The sequence below is a fragment of the Chelonoidis abingdonii genome, chromosome 1, assembly GCF_003597395.2.
Source record: "Chelonoidis abingdonii isolate Lonesome George chromosome 1, CheloAbing_2.0, whole genome shotgun sequence".
NCBI classification, from domain to species: Eukaryota; Metazoa; Chordata; order Testudines; family Testudinidae; genus Chelonoidis; species Chelonoidis abingdonii.
This window is the reverse complement of record NC_133769.1, coordinates 247,025,736-247,040,227: the sequence shown is the minus strand read 5'-3', so window position 1 is coordinate 247,040,227 and position 14,492 is coordinate 247,025,736. Positions and strand designations below refer to the sequence as shown.

The following is a 14,492-nucleotide window of genomic DNA, read 5'->3' as shown; positions in this document are numbered from 1 at the left end:
TAAATTACTGTACTACACTCCTCTAATTCCACAGATAGGGTTGAAGACAAATCCTGAGTAACAGATTCCAAGCTTACCTGGGCAGGCCCACAAGCAATTCCAACAATGTGCTTTCTGTCTAATCCTGGGAGAGCAGTAGGCTCTGGTTTGGTGATCCTCAAAGTATCAAAATGCTGGCACTGATCATTGCTCCCCCAGCTGTGCACTTCACTATCCTCAGTAAGTGCTAAGCAATGGGTAGATCCAGCTGCCAAATCCACCACTTTTTTCCCTGGTAGCAAAAAGTGAACGAATATTAAATTTCGCTTACTACAAAGATTACATACATTTTTTAACAGAAAAACCACTAGCGGAATAGCTTCTGTGTTTCACCAACACCAAAAACTACTAAAACCACAATTAAAAATGAGCAGAGTTAATACGTCAAACTGTAGTTTTACCTTCCACCTTAATAGACTGGAAGAGTCTACCCAAAAAAAAATTAGAAAGGTTTAAGAGACTTAAGCTATCTGAGCGCCAAAGTGTACAAGACTACAAAAATCTTGTGTTATTTTGCATCCGTTTAGCTTAGTTATTGATTTAGAAGAGTTTGTTGGCATTTCCACTATTAAATGGAAAAGTGATTGGACAGTGTCACATGCTGAAGTTAACTGGTGCTTCCACACAACTCAGAATTTCTTTTCAATTAGGTAACCTCATCACAGTAGAAATGCAATGGATCAATAAGTCAATCAAAGATTTGTAAAACCACTTCATAATACGATCTTTTCTCATCTGCCCTAACAGTATTTCAGGTTTGTTTTTTAAAAATGTAGGCAACAACTTTTAGCTCTTTTCTGAGCTACTCAAAACACTTATGCATATGCTTAACTTTAAGCACATGAGTAGTCCATGGTTCTCAACAGTTCTATTCACATATGTAAAGTTAAGCACGTGCATGTTTACAAGACTGGAGCCTAAATGAGTTTTATGCGCAAAAATTCTTCAGTCAGGCTAAGTGAGAAAAGCAGTAGGAATAAAGAGAAAGCCAAGAGTATAGAAACAAGAATTTTCAAGTATTACAAGGTTTTAACAGAGTAGCATAACAAGTCTGTTAGAATAACAGAAGTAAAATTTCAGATAAAAAAGGCACAAAGGGTGGCAAATACACTTGTTTAATACAAGTGAGCTACAATTTGACATCAATGAGAGCAGTGGTGAGATTCTTTAATTTAGGATACAATATATGATAAAAGAAAATTTTTCCATCAAAAACTAAGTACTTTTGACATTTTCCAACTTTCTAGGTTGAGAAAGAATTGTGATTGCCAATTTTGTGTTAAACTTACCTTGCAAGCCTTCCAGCAGTTTAGGATATCGAACATGCTCTTCTGTTCCATGCCCAAGCCTCTGATTGTCACCTTTCCCCCAGGAATAGACCTGCCCGTCTTTTGTTAAAGCAACAGAAAACTGACTCCCACACCGTACTTTCACAACATCCAGGTCCTGAAGCTTTTCTATCAACTTGGGAGTTTTGCAGCCATCACTGCCACCTCTTCCTAGCTTCCCGTAATCTCCATCACCCCAAGACCACACCTGGCCTAGAAAGGAAGACATTGCACTGATCTTTCAGTTATGTTACATATATTGACAAAAGTTCGTAAATTATACAAATTAGAGCTTTTGGAAGTCACCTCAATATGATTACATTACGAGTCTCCAAAAAAACGTGGAGTTCAGGCATGCTCAGTATAGACTTGTTAGAATTTGGTAGCTAAACTTGGAGGATTCTGCCTGTAACTAGACTGTTCCAGCCCAGAGACACAGGGGTTGAGCAAGATTTTCCTTGCAATTTGTCTTCCTGGCTGATGACAGCTGCTGCGGCCCCAAGCACGGGAACTGAAAGCAGGAAGGGGCTCTCCTATGCTTTTAGTGCTGCCCCTGATGGTGCTCAGGCAGCAAGAAGGAGAAGAAGCTACAATGAAATGCACAGTTATGAGAAATGGGAGGCTGGATAGAAGCATAGTGGCAAGAGCCAATGGTGCTCTGGGGAAAGGCATAGGATAGAGTAATGCCTATCCAAGAGGGGTGTGTTACAACTGTACTCTGACCACTTCAAAAAAGTTTAAATCTCAAACACAGTACTGAGAGTCTAGGTAGGTAAGAGATATTTTTGTGAAAAGGAGGAATTAAGGAGGAAAAGGAGAACAGCTGGTGAGCTGAAGAGTTGTCTGAAGAAGTCTGAGTAACTATACATTTGGAAAGAGTAGCAAGTTCTAAAAATTTAGTGCTTAACTTTTCTCCTTTACGAATACTTTCAATTTTTAAATACATATTAAAATTGAAATAATCACCTAGACACTATTCTGAAAAATCACTTTCAGTTTGAGATTCTCTTAAAAAATTTGTTTCATGAACGTTCAGCATAAGACCTATACCACAAATGTCTTTCTAATGACATTAACCATGGCAAGTTTAGCCACTAACCATTTTCAGTCACTGCAAGAGTTTGAGCATCTCCACTTCCACAGGCCACATCAATAACCTTCAGTCCTTTCAGCCCAGTGACAAGCATTGGGATGGTCTGATCTTCACTGGAACCTTCCAAACAAAAAATAATTGCTTTGTCAAAAATACCCAAAAGATATATACATTTAAAATTTTCACAAACAAAACACCATGCTTTAAGAAATTAAAGGAACGTACCATGTCCCAGCCTGCCATAGTTCCCTCGCCCCCATGTATACAACTCTCCCTCAGCAGTGATGGCTGCGCTGTATGTGCTTCCACATGCAATATGAACAACATGTTTCCCAGCCTGCTTTCCAGATAAAGCAGATATCATCTTTGGTTCTTCTAGGGGTCTATTTTGAGAGAAGACAAGAGTCAGTAATTATGTGAAAAGATCTGTGGTAACCTGTCTGCTAGAAAATAAACTGACATCACGATCACAACTACAAACTTTACTGACTGCCATAGGCAGCAAGATACAAACGGACCTATAAAGCAAATTAAGGTTGAGGTTGATCAATAAGAAACAATATGCAAAGCACTGTGGAGAAGTTTACACTACCACTGCCTGTGACATACTGAAGTCTGATCACTAGTATTTTTACCTCCAACTCAGTCAATCCAGTGGTTTTCACATGCACTATACTTCACTGCGAAAAAAACAGCTCCAATTGCTGTATCTGAACAACTCCTTCCCTCCTACTCTCAACCCCAAGACAGGAGTACTCCCTTATCCTGTAAGAATTTGTCACCGCAGTGATGTTTATCACCTCTGGGATATAAATTCAACATGGAAGTATTTAAGTACATCTCTACAGGATACTGCGTGGAAAACACTAGTTCAGCTACAGAACAAGACACTCACTCCTACTTTCTGGGCCAAGACAGAGCATTGCAATGTTACTGTTTAACACAGGAAAAAAGGAATGGGGAATACACAGCAGTTTGCATTTGCACTGAACCATTCTGAAATTGATTTAGCAAGTAAATAAGAAGGGCAGAGGGACTCCTGGGATCAGACATATGAGGGCTGGGAAAAATGGGAGGATGGGTGCCCTTCTGCAACTATTGTTAGAGATTTGTTGCAAAACATCCATTCCACTGTAGGATCCATTCCACCTAGTGCATAGTTGACTCCAGATAGACTCCAATAGAGAAGGAAAGGAGGGTGGATCATGAAATGGACATATCCAACACATCTCAAAGGACACCACTTACAGAAAGGTAGGTAACCACTTTTTCTTCTGCAAGAGCTTGCACGTGTCCATTTCACTGTAGGTGACTCACAAGCAGACCAACATGGAGGTGAGCTGAGAGAATACCTGACCAGTGTTTCTAGGACAACCTGTCGGAAATTTGCATGGTCCCTGGATTGACAGGAAATGGCATAAGGAGAGCAAAAGTATGGACTGATGACCAAGTCACTGTTTTGCAAACATCTGTGATAGGTACTTGGGCCAAGAATATTTGTCACTTTCGTGGAATTTTCCCAAACATTCCAAGTAAACCAGGTGTGGGTCACTGCCCAGCATACGTTCAGCACAGGTCCAGAAGGACTTAAAACCTGATAAGCACAGCATCGTTCCAGTAACAATCCCAACACCGAAAGATGAAAAACTGGTCCCAAAAGACCGAAATCTAAAATCTATCACTAAAACTATCTAAAATTAACAAACCAATTCCTAACGACAACAGCATGTAGATACACAAAGGCATGAAGGCCGCACTTATGACAAAAGTTTGAGATTACTCCGACAACCTTTACTGGTGGAACTGAGAATTGGCGCAGCTCTGCCCTTTTGTGGTGTGTGGCAACAGAGAGAGCAGTATCCATTGGGCTGGCCCAAGCAAAGGGAAAAAGATCTCCAACCACGGTGCACAAGGAGCACACTCACATACAGTGGAATGAACATATGCAAGCACACGAAGAACTCAGGATTTTTAATTAAAAAGGAGAGAAAAAATATTCAGAAAGGATGTAATTTTACAGTTGATAATACATGCATGTGTTGTCCTGAAGTTGGATTGTTGTAAAGGACATTTTGGATTACTCAGCATCAGATTTCATAAGTGGAGTTGGATTTCTTGAAGATCTTTATGTTAACACTGGTTAACAGATTAGATACATTTTTTATCATTTCCTATAGCCACAAATCAGTATTCAATTAAGACAAATATCCTTAAAAAAGACCTCCTGGATCATCTCACCATGCAATAGAATTTTCTAAGCTAAGCAGGCATTCCCTTAATACATGTCCACTGTTGTCTAAAATCCATAAAAAAAATTAGAGGAAAGCTAGACCTTTCCATTGCCATTAACAACGGTAGTCTATTTGCCGGTCTAATCATGACAACATAATTAAGACAAAATCTAAAGGAATGTATGTTTGTGAACCATCTTGCTTTGCTTAATTTCTCATCAACCTTTGAACGATACATATGTACTGGAGGACTTGAACAACTATAGCATACTATGTTATCTTTTTCCTGTTGTCATTTTGCTGTAAGTGGCTGTGTTTCAGTAACACTTATTAAATGTCTGCATATTTAATCCTACCTTAGTTTCTAACATTAAAGCAGACTATTTGTAAATACATTCTATGCTTAAGCTGGTGAATCAATGGTATTTTATTACACATACACTGTGTCCCCATGGCCTAGTCTTCCACCATCTCCACAACCCCAAGAGAAAACCTCTCCAGTTGCTGCCAGGGCAAGATAGTGGTGACCATCTGAATGTGCTGCAATCTTCACAATATTTCTAGAAGCAAGACTCTGCACCAGCTGTGGTCCCTGTAAATTAGTTAGAGACAATGTACAAAGAAAAGTTACTTATGTTGCTCGGAATGTCAAAAAAAACTCAGACAACTTGATAATTAGCTTTTTCCCCAATAAGGCTTTACTTCAAAACCATACATTCCAGCATTAATTTAATTAAACCAGAGAACCAGGCCAGAAGTTCAGATCAAATATTTGGGTTTGGTGAAAAATAGAGGATGCTCTGGAGCTCTCATTTTGTTCCATCCTTATAATGCATGTAATACATATTAAACTGGCTTTTGTCTGATCATTTCAGATATACTAAAAACAGAAAAATATGCAGCTAAGACTAATTTTGTAAAGGGAATTTAATGCTTAGGCACTGGTAGTCAAAACATCGTTTAGTTTAAATGCACTTCATGCTAAGCAATTGCCACGTTACATGGAAATAAATGGCAAAGCAATATCTCTGGAGAAGAAAGAAGGCATTGTTCATAAGGCTGGATTGTTGCAAGCACCGTAACAAATATTTATAACATAGGAAAAATTCTTAACATGGCAAACAAAGGTGATAAACCATTGCTGTTGAGGGTTCAAAAACAAGGAGTTTAAGATTAGCAGCATCACAATATCTCCATTACACACCTGAATCATTAGAAAGAACAATCTCATAGCAGCATATTTTATAGAAAACGGTACGCTTAGTATGGATGTAAAAATCACCTACCAGTGTGTCACTGTTGTATGCCTGCGTGTAAACGCGTCCATTTCTAGATAAGATTAAAAAACGTTTCTCTGCACAGGCAATTTGCATAACTCCAAGACTGGCAAGTCCTTCACACTGAATTGGACCACTCACATTAGCATAGTATTTCCATCCTATTAAACCCCAACCTATGACTTCTTGCAAAGATCCCTGTATGGCAACAAAAAGCTAAGTAAGAATTTACAATTCACTACACAACTTAATTAAAATACAAACACCAGGATATTTTTTCTAACAATTATGCTGCTTGAACAATACTTCAATCAATATTCATGGAAGCTGTAAACGTAAGACATCTATTAATAAGATATTAAAAATAGCCTCACACGCATCACAATCTAACTAAAAGATACCATAGGTGGGTGAGGTAGTATCTTTCATTGGACCAACTTCTGGTGGTGGAAGAGACAAGCTTTCAAGCTACCGCAAACTTCTCTTCAAGTCTGGGAAAGGTACTCAGAGTGTCACAGCTAAATACAAGGTCCAACAGACAGTTTAGCATAAGCAATTAGCACAATCTGTTCGATCTTGTATTTAGCTGTGACACTGAGTACCTTTCCCAGACCTGAAGAGCAGTTCTGTGTAGATCAAAAGCTTCTCTCTCTCTCTCACACTGACAGAAGTTGGTCCAATAAAAGATATTGCCTCACCCACCTTGTGTCTCTAATACCCTGTGACCGACATGGCCTACAGAAAATACCATAAATATTTATAGCAAGTATGTAGAGAAGATCTTTCAACCAGTGAAGTTACATAAAAATTTGGGTGTTTCTTTAAATTGCTACTATACCAGAGCACTCTGGACTTAAACGTTTAAGAAATTTGGTCTTAACCATTTACTTTGATGGGCACTGGAAACAGTACATTTATGGGGCAGGATCAGCCATAGGTTTTGGGGAATGACTTGCTTGTCATTCTGTAGAAATCTTTGGCAGATGCAAAGAGCAGTAACAATGGGCTCCAGAATAAGCTGCGTTCAGATAACCCCAGTGGTACTGGGAGGAGGGGATAAGAAGAAGGGAAACAGAAGACTAAAATCCCAGGGCTCAAAAAGTAGCTTGGAAAACAAAAATAAAAAAAAAGAGTGTAAGAAGAGTCTCCTCAGTCCACTGAAAGTATTAAACTCTTTGGTACAGTCCGTACATGTTTATATCCACTATAGGAGATTGTTCAGATATTATTCTTGAACTGCTTATATAACTTTGGATTCTTTTAAATTGAATTACAGAAATTCTGAATAAATTTCTAAATGTACAGGGATTTCAGTCTCAAATCATATCTTACCTCCCTGGTCAGATAATTTGTTTGGTTAAGGCCAAACATGAGGAAAACAGGCAGGGAGATTAAATTCTCAGATTACTATAATCAGACAACTATGCATTATGGAAATTCACTTTAAACACTCTATATGAAAATATTTTAAAACCAACAGTTAAACTTCTCTTTATAAGTAAACTGATGATTTATTAAAATCATTGAATGGTCTCTCAATAGTTTAAAGAGTAAACTAACTGTCCATCTACAAACAGAATCCTTTTATTTGAGATTATATGAGATTACCTTATGAGATGTAGGAGAGCTACATTGCGGAGGCATACATGGAGTGGCCAGGCGATCTAAGTGGGCCATGATCACAACTGCCGTTTGTCGCAGATCAATTGCTAGCTCGTTGTCCTGTGGTAGAGTCAGGTACCTCAGGAAACTCTCATTGGGACTCAGGGAGTAGGACAGCATCTAAGAAAGCAAAGAAAAGCAAGTAAAAATAAAAGAAAGTTAAAAACAGGAAAATATTCAGAGTACTTTTTACACGCCTGATACATTCTTTTCCCTTATTTCTCTAGATACAGATATGGCATTTTGTGGATACTCAGCATCTGTAATTCCTATTGAAGTTAATAAGGGACTCAGCATCTGTATATAACAGTCCTTCCTCATGCAAGCAATAATTTCAATTATATATATACACTGAGAAATACATTGTTAAATTAGCACTGAGTAAGCCACTATTTCAGTAACAGAAATTGATGCTACCTTTGTATCAATTGTGCTATTCTGTATTTTACAATAAAATTTAAGAATGTAATGATGTTTCAATCATATTAATGAGAAAAGTTAAATGTTCAAGAAAATTAAGCCACACGGAGTTGTAGTACCACATAAAAATTATTTCTACAACAAAATCTAAAATGCAATATTTATATAAACATACTGCAAACTTCTAATCAGCCATCCTGAGAAAATGCAAAATGTATACACTGTAATACAACAGTTGTATATGTATCTTGATGTGTAAATCACTACTACAAAAGTGGAGTTACAAACTTTAGAAGAGCAACAATGAGCATCTATACTTGATTGCTAAGCAACATGACACAAATAATTGGATAGTGGATAGAATATACCTCATAAATAAACCACACACATATACCTGAATCTCACCCTCGGCGCTAGGTATGTCTTTATTACAGATTATGCTCTGAAACCTTTGCAGCAAAGGCAGAAGGGGTGCACTTGTTCCTTGTGCAGATCGCTCATTATCTGTCTCCCTTGTTCCATTATCCCAGAGTTGAAGCAGCAACATAACAGCAGACAACATTTGGCTGAAAGAGTAAGTTTACCATCCTGTTGTAAGCACTCCTACAGAAGTTATTTGAAGTTCTACATTAAATCAAATTTTAGAAGATGTGCATGTTTAGTAGTATGTGTGTGAGGGTATTAGGCAGAATCCACTCAAAGTTAGCTCACTTAAAAGTTTTGCTTAGTTTGGGGGGGGAGGGGGGTCCCCCAAACAAAAGTGTCAAAGTGAAGTACAGTTTTTGAAATTTTGGGATTTGTTTTAGTTTTGGTATGTGTTCAAGTTTTAGCTTTGATTATTCAATAGTTATTAGAAAACTGAGCAATCTGTTTAAAAGTTGTGGTTATAGATAAACTTTGTAAGAACAGACTAAAAGTATTCTTCACTGGTATAAATCAACACAGCCCCATTTACTTCAGTGGAACTATACCACTTATACCAAATGAAGATCTGGACCAAATGTCCACAAAAATGTATTTCAAGATAGTTTTAATGTGCCTTCATCTCCTTTTTTGCAACATTTTAGCTACATCATTGACAGATCCTGATGATTCACAGAAATATGGAAGAAGTCTTCTAGCAGAAAATTATGTAATAGACTGCTTACTAAAATATGCTTCCTTCTAATCCCCATCAGTTACATTGGCTTGGACCCTGAAGCATGAGGGCTTAGCATTCCCTAATTTTCTATATATCTTTCATCCTTCATCATTACCCTTCATGATAGGAAATTATGGTTAAATCCTGGCCCCACTGACATCAATGAGAGTTTCCTATTGACTTCACTGGGGCTAGGATTTCACCTCTAATCATTATGGAGAGGACCCCATAGGTGTTGCATCAAAATGTTAACACTGAACTAATGCAAACTAGACATCCAGAATTGCTCAGAACATTTTAATAGATACTCTTGTTTGAGAGCAGAAAAGTGCTACGTTTCTCACCTTAGTGTGCCCCTCTGCACTGCCAACTCTAACAATATAGCAAGTGCCAAGTGCTGGTCTTGTAATGGAATGTTTGCTGGCCCTTTGGAACTTGGAGCTCCATGTACATCACTATTTAAAAAAACAAAAAAAATACTTGAAGATGCAGAAATTAATGTTTACAGTATTAACACATTACATGAGAAAGAAACCACTGGGAAAAAACAAACCATATCTGCACAACTATAGTATCTACAAGGTGCTAGATATCAACACTTATAGGATGATTATAAGCTTCTGGGACAAAGATTATGCAGAAAAATACACAGAAGATGAAGCATAAAGTACTGACTCTCTCTCAGCGAGGTGCAGAGGTTTGTTTTTAAAATAAATAATCATCCTCAACTCCCTTGCGTATTTCAGAAGCGATATTTTTCAGCTGTGCTGATAATGGTGCCTGTTTCAATCACTGTTATGTGTGTGTTCCATTTTTGGAAAATATTGAACAGCGAAGACCAAAAACATCTGTACCAGGTGACCTAATTACTACGATTCCATTTGACAAGAGACCCAAAAGCCATACTGGCACATACAGCATCCAGAAGCATCCTTAGGTCCACTTCCTCTTGAGTGCTGCACAAGTCTTGGACTTAACACTTCTACTGGTGATGCACTTTGCTCCTTCACCATTTGAAAAGCCTTAAAGAAAGAAGCACTGCTTATGTTGCATTTTGAACCATATATTCACAGAAGAATTTTACAAGTGATTGCTTATTGGATGCCATGTATAGAAACTTCTTCCACAGAAGCACAGGGCCTCCACCAATCACCTGATATTTCCCGTATCCAGAGTCATCTCTTGGGTAGGGCAAATCAGGGCAACCGCTCCGGGCCCCGCGCTTTGGGGCACCCCATACGCTGGTGCAATTGGCCTGTGAGGTCGATCCCAGAAAAGATGAATCTGTCACTTCCGCCCCAGGCCCTGCTGCCCCTAGGGACAGCCCTGCCCAGCACTCTTTTTCCGCAGTTTTCAGAGTTACTATTGTCATATCTGTCAAAAACTTTGATTAACGAATTAGCTTTTCAAATCTTTGGGGACCTGCCTCAAAGAGTCAGCAGCCAATTCACCGAATGTGTGGAATGCGTCTCCAGCCATCATTTGTATGACAGCCATGGCATTCTATATATACACTGGAGGTTCTTTGTTGCACACTCTTAGCTAACGGATTCTTTCAGATGGAGTTTCCCACTGATGCCCTCGTTCAGTTTCTGTTCTTCTCATTATTCCATCAACATGAAAGAGGGACACAGGCAGCACAAGTCTTATTGGGTGACTAAGAACAGTTGACATTGAAACATCAAGTGCGCCTCTCACAAATTTCTTCATTTGTTCTTCATAAACATCTTTTATTTTCAGCAGAGACTTCTATACATCTGACATTACATGTAGTCCAACAGATATGTTGATAAGCACCTCAGCATGCGATTCAGGGTCAAATGGGTTTGTCATATTGTTGATGACATGGTTGGTAAGAGCTGTAACATGCTCTTCATCTCTCTTCAATGCATAGGCAAGGACTTGTTTGTGGACTTAATCTTCACTATTTCTTGTTAGGCTACTTCTTTCTCTCATAGTTTTTCCATATTCATAATATGAAGCTGTGTATTCTCATCTCTAACACTAATGCCGACCTGTGCGTGTCACTGAATTAAAAAGACAGTTTCTAGAACATTTCAAAAGTTAATAATGCAAGCATAGGGAATTTACGAATTAAAACCTTCTATAAGGCAAAACTATGGAGAAGCATTACGAATTCATGTACATTTGTATCTACCCACTATGCAGTGTAAACTATGGGCCTGCAATCTACTGCTACTGGTGCACAGCCTTCAGGGAGACAGATCTGCTCAGCCAATTTCAATTGCAAATACAGAAAACTATTATCTCTTGTGAAATACTTTGATAAATAAAAATATCTATTTTCCTTTATGCCGCTTTTCCTAGTGAGGGTCGCCGTGGTAGCACACAGAGTCAGAGGACCAGACCCCCTTTTCCTCTGCTCCTCCTGGGGGATTCTGCAGTGTTCCCAGGCCAACCAGGAGATATAATCCCTCCAACATGTCCTGGGTCGGCCTTAGAGCCTCTTCTCAGTGGGATGTGCCCAGGAGAATGCGCGATGTAAAAACATTTCATGTTAGAATATTGCAAAATGTGATATTCATCATTTCTGCCACATGCGAAACAGCTTCGTTTCTGGGAAAAAACATGCCCATGCAAAGCCAGTACAACTCTGAATACATTGCTGTTTGGTAGCTTTGACCAATAACCACCATGTTAAGGTGTTGAAATTAATTTAAACAGAAAAAACTGTAGTTGCAATCATGTTGCAGTGTTTCTGGAACTGTGCAAAAAAACTCTCTCTCACTTTGGGTACCACTGTTTCACCTCACCCACAGCTTTACAGAACCACTTGACAGTGCCACATCATACCTCTTCTAAACATACATAAAAAACTTTCAGATTATATATGATGTGGGTGCGTATATGTCGGATACATTCAACTCCAAAAATACGGCCCTTTTCAGAGACCTGTCACACACCTACTGTGTGGATCCCAGTCCTGAGCGACACAGCTGTATTGGCAGAAGTTTTTAGTCCAGGTCTGTAGTATTAGTTTTGCATTAACATTGCTTTCCCATTGCAAAATTTTCTATAAAATTAAGACACAAACTGGATCATGTGTGTTCATTTGAATATGTGTTCAAGTGCAATTTAAACTCAATATTTTTGTACAATTTAAACGAAAAAGAATATATTGTTCAGTATGCAATTCTCATTCACTTTTACATAACATCTCATTAAAGATTATATATCTATGCCAAGTCTGAACATTAAACATAGTCCATTTAAGTTACCTAAGCACAGTACATCTGAGCAATTTTCTTTTGGATTATAAATTATCCAAAACAAGCTCATTTTGAGATAGCGATACTCTAGAGAGACAGCCCACATCAAGCAAGTGGTACATTCATTCTCTCTCTCCACACACACGCACGCACACGCACGCACACAGCATGTCTGTCTGTCTACAACTTGTTATCAGAAAAGGAAACTACTCTATGTAGCGCTCAATTTACCAGAAACTATTTTTGCTTAGCCATCAGCATTTTCAATGCCAATTCAAACAAACCAACCAAAAAACCACTTACCCAGTCACAACAGACCTTAGGAATTTAGTAGCTCTCTCCACAACTTCCAACCATACAGATGATACAGTCCCTTCATCAAAAAGGGATGCTTCTGGTAGTGCTCGTAGTGCATCAAGAGATTCCTGTAACAATTCACTGCAAAGGTCTGCATCCTCACCTACCAGCCAAGATAACCAGTTATTAATTGGGTGTTCTTCATATTCTGAGTGCTGACTCGAGACCCTGGAGCCTGATTTGCAGAAGTGCTGACTACTCATAATTGCAACTGAATTAAATAGGATCTATCCCCTGCACATATGAAGTGCTGCATAATGCTAAATACTCTAAAAATCAGGTCCTAGATGTCTCAAATTGAGCACCCAACATTAATCGACTTTTTACCTCAATCTCTCTCTGGCTCAGCTTTGTGACCTTAAGAATGTTCTTTTAAACCTAGTTTGTGCACGTAATTATACAAAATAAGGTAAATATAAGATTGCAAAATGGACTTTACCTGACCTCCAAGCTCTGCGAAGGAATGCAAATGCAAATGAAAGTGCTGCTCTGGATCCCACTCGGGCAAGTCCTTCTACACCTTTGCCTACAGGTCTGGGAGTAAGACAAGAAAATTAAAAAATTCAAAATCCTTTCTTGGAGAGAGAAAGTTAATGCTCTTAAATGTTAACAGCCAAGATTCGTTTCCATTGTCCAAAAAGATCAACCCCATCCACCAAGAACCTTGGTTTAAAATAAGTCAGAAGCAAGACTGATATCTCGTGTATTGCCTATTCCTAAATCTTACCACTACTGTTGATAAGAAAGCTCTAGTTTTAGGCCTCCTTACAGAAAACTGAGGCTAAAAAAGCTGTATTTGTTAGTTCTGTGTCCAATGTAGAGTTAGTGTTAACCAGCTAGTGAGAAGACTCCAGTCATGTGAAACTGTCCTTATTCTGAAGATTTCCTCAGAGCTGGTATGTTCTATGACAAAACATCTTTCAAAAAAATTTCGCTTAGGCTCCAAATGTGGGCTCTTATTATCAAGGTGATTTTCAAAAGCCACTATGAATAAAAATATTGAAGTGTTTTGGTTCTTTTTATAAAAATCAGCAGCTCAACACTACTGTACTCGTGCAAGAGAGCTACAAGTTGAAATTGATACAATAAATGAAAGTGACTAGGGTTATTATCCCAGTGAATTCAATAAAGGTAACAGCATAAATGATGAAAAGTAAGTAAAAATTGTATATGTTCATTTTTAAATCCTTAGAGCATTACAGATTAAAATATTTTAATGTGTTAAATATCCCTTAGTGCTTTTGTAATTCTATGTACACAATCATATATTTCTGTTAAGTGTATGGTGTTGCATTTATAGTTTGCTTCAACCTATTTTCCAAACAGTTTTTGTTTTCTCGCAAACCCAGCTGTAACTTTTGTCTTACACTTTTAATACCAGGATTCGTACATATTTTGACATGACTGTTCACACCTTAAGAATGCCACTGAAAGACAGCTATTAAAATAAGCTTTCTACAACAGCACATGCTTTTCAACGGTCCTCCTGCAGTCATGTTCAGGGCTGCAGCTATGATGTTGCATCTGGGATATCTTCTGTCCAGCACTGTATTCAACCTGGCTCTGATACACCTGGGTTAATCTGTACCCAACAGCAATTTCTCCTAGGGAGTCTCTCCCTCAAATTATTGATGCTAAGCTCTAACAGTTTTGTAATCTCTTTTCCAATTAACTTTTTCAATGAGGGTCATATTAACAATGCTTTTATTTGCAA

General features: G+C 38.3%; 1 protein-coding gene across 4 annotated transcripts in view; it reads right to left on the bottom strand.

Annotated features, from left to right (window-relative positions):
* HERC2 (HECT and RLD domain containing E3 ubiquitin protein ligase 2) overlaps positions 1-14,492 on the bottom strand; it is a 203,732-nt gene that overhangs the window by 147,019 nt on the left and 42,221 nt on the right. For 2 of the 4 annotated variants that reach the window (XM_075060860.1, XM_075060864.1), the window contains exons 6-16: positions 13,218-13,318; positions 12,725-12,881; positions 9,536-9,646; positions 8,445-8,616; positions 7,577-7,750; positions 5,978-6,166; positions 5,132-5,283; positions 2,686-2,843; positions 2,467-2,580; positions 1,329-1,580; positions 78-271 (exon numbers count right to left, since the gene is read on the bottom strand). In XM_075060860.1, coding sequence (XP_074916961.1) covers positions 78-271; positions 1,329-1,580; positions 2,467-2,580; positions 2,686-2,843; positions 5,132-5,283; positions 5,978-6,166; positions 7,577-7,750; positions 8,445-8,616; positions 9,536-9,646; positions 12,725-12,881; positions 13,218-13,318 — 1,774 coding nt within the window. The remainder of the gene's footprint in view (positions 1-77; positions 272-1,328; positions 1,581-2,466; positions 2,581-2,685; positions 2,844-5,131; positions 5,284-5,977; positions 6,167-7,576; positions 7,751-8,444; positions 8,617-9,535; positions 9,647-12,724; positions 12,882-13,217; positions 13,319-14,492) is intronic. The other 2 variants (XM_075060863.1, XM_075060861.1) reach the window with 2 other exon arrangements.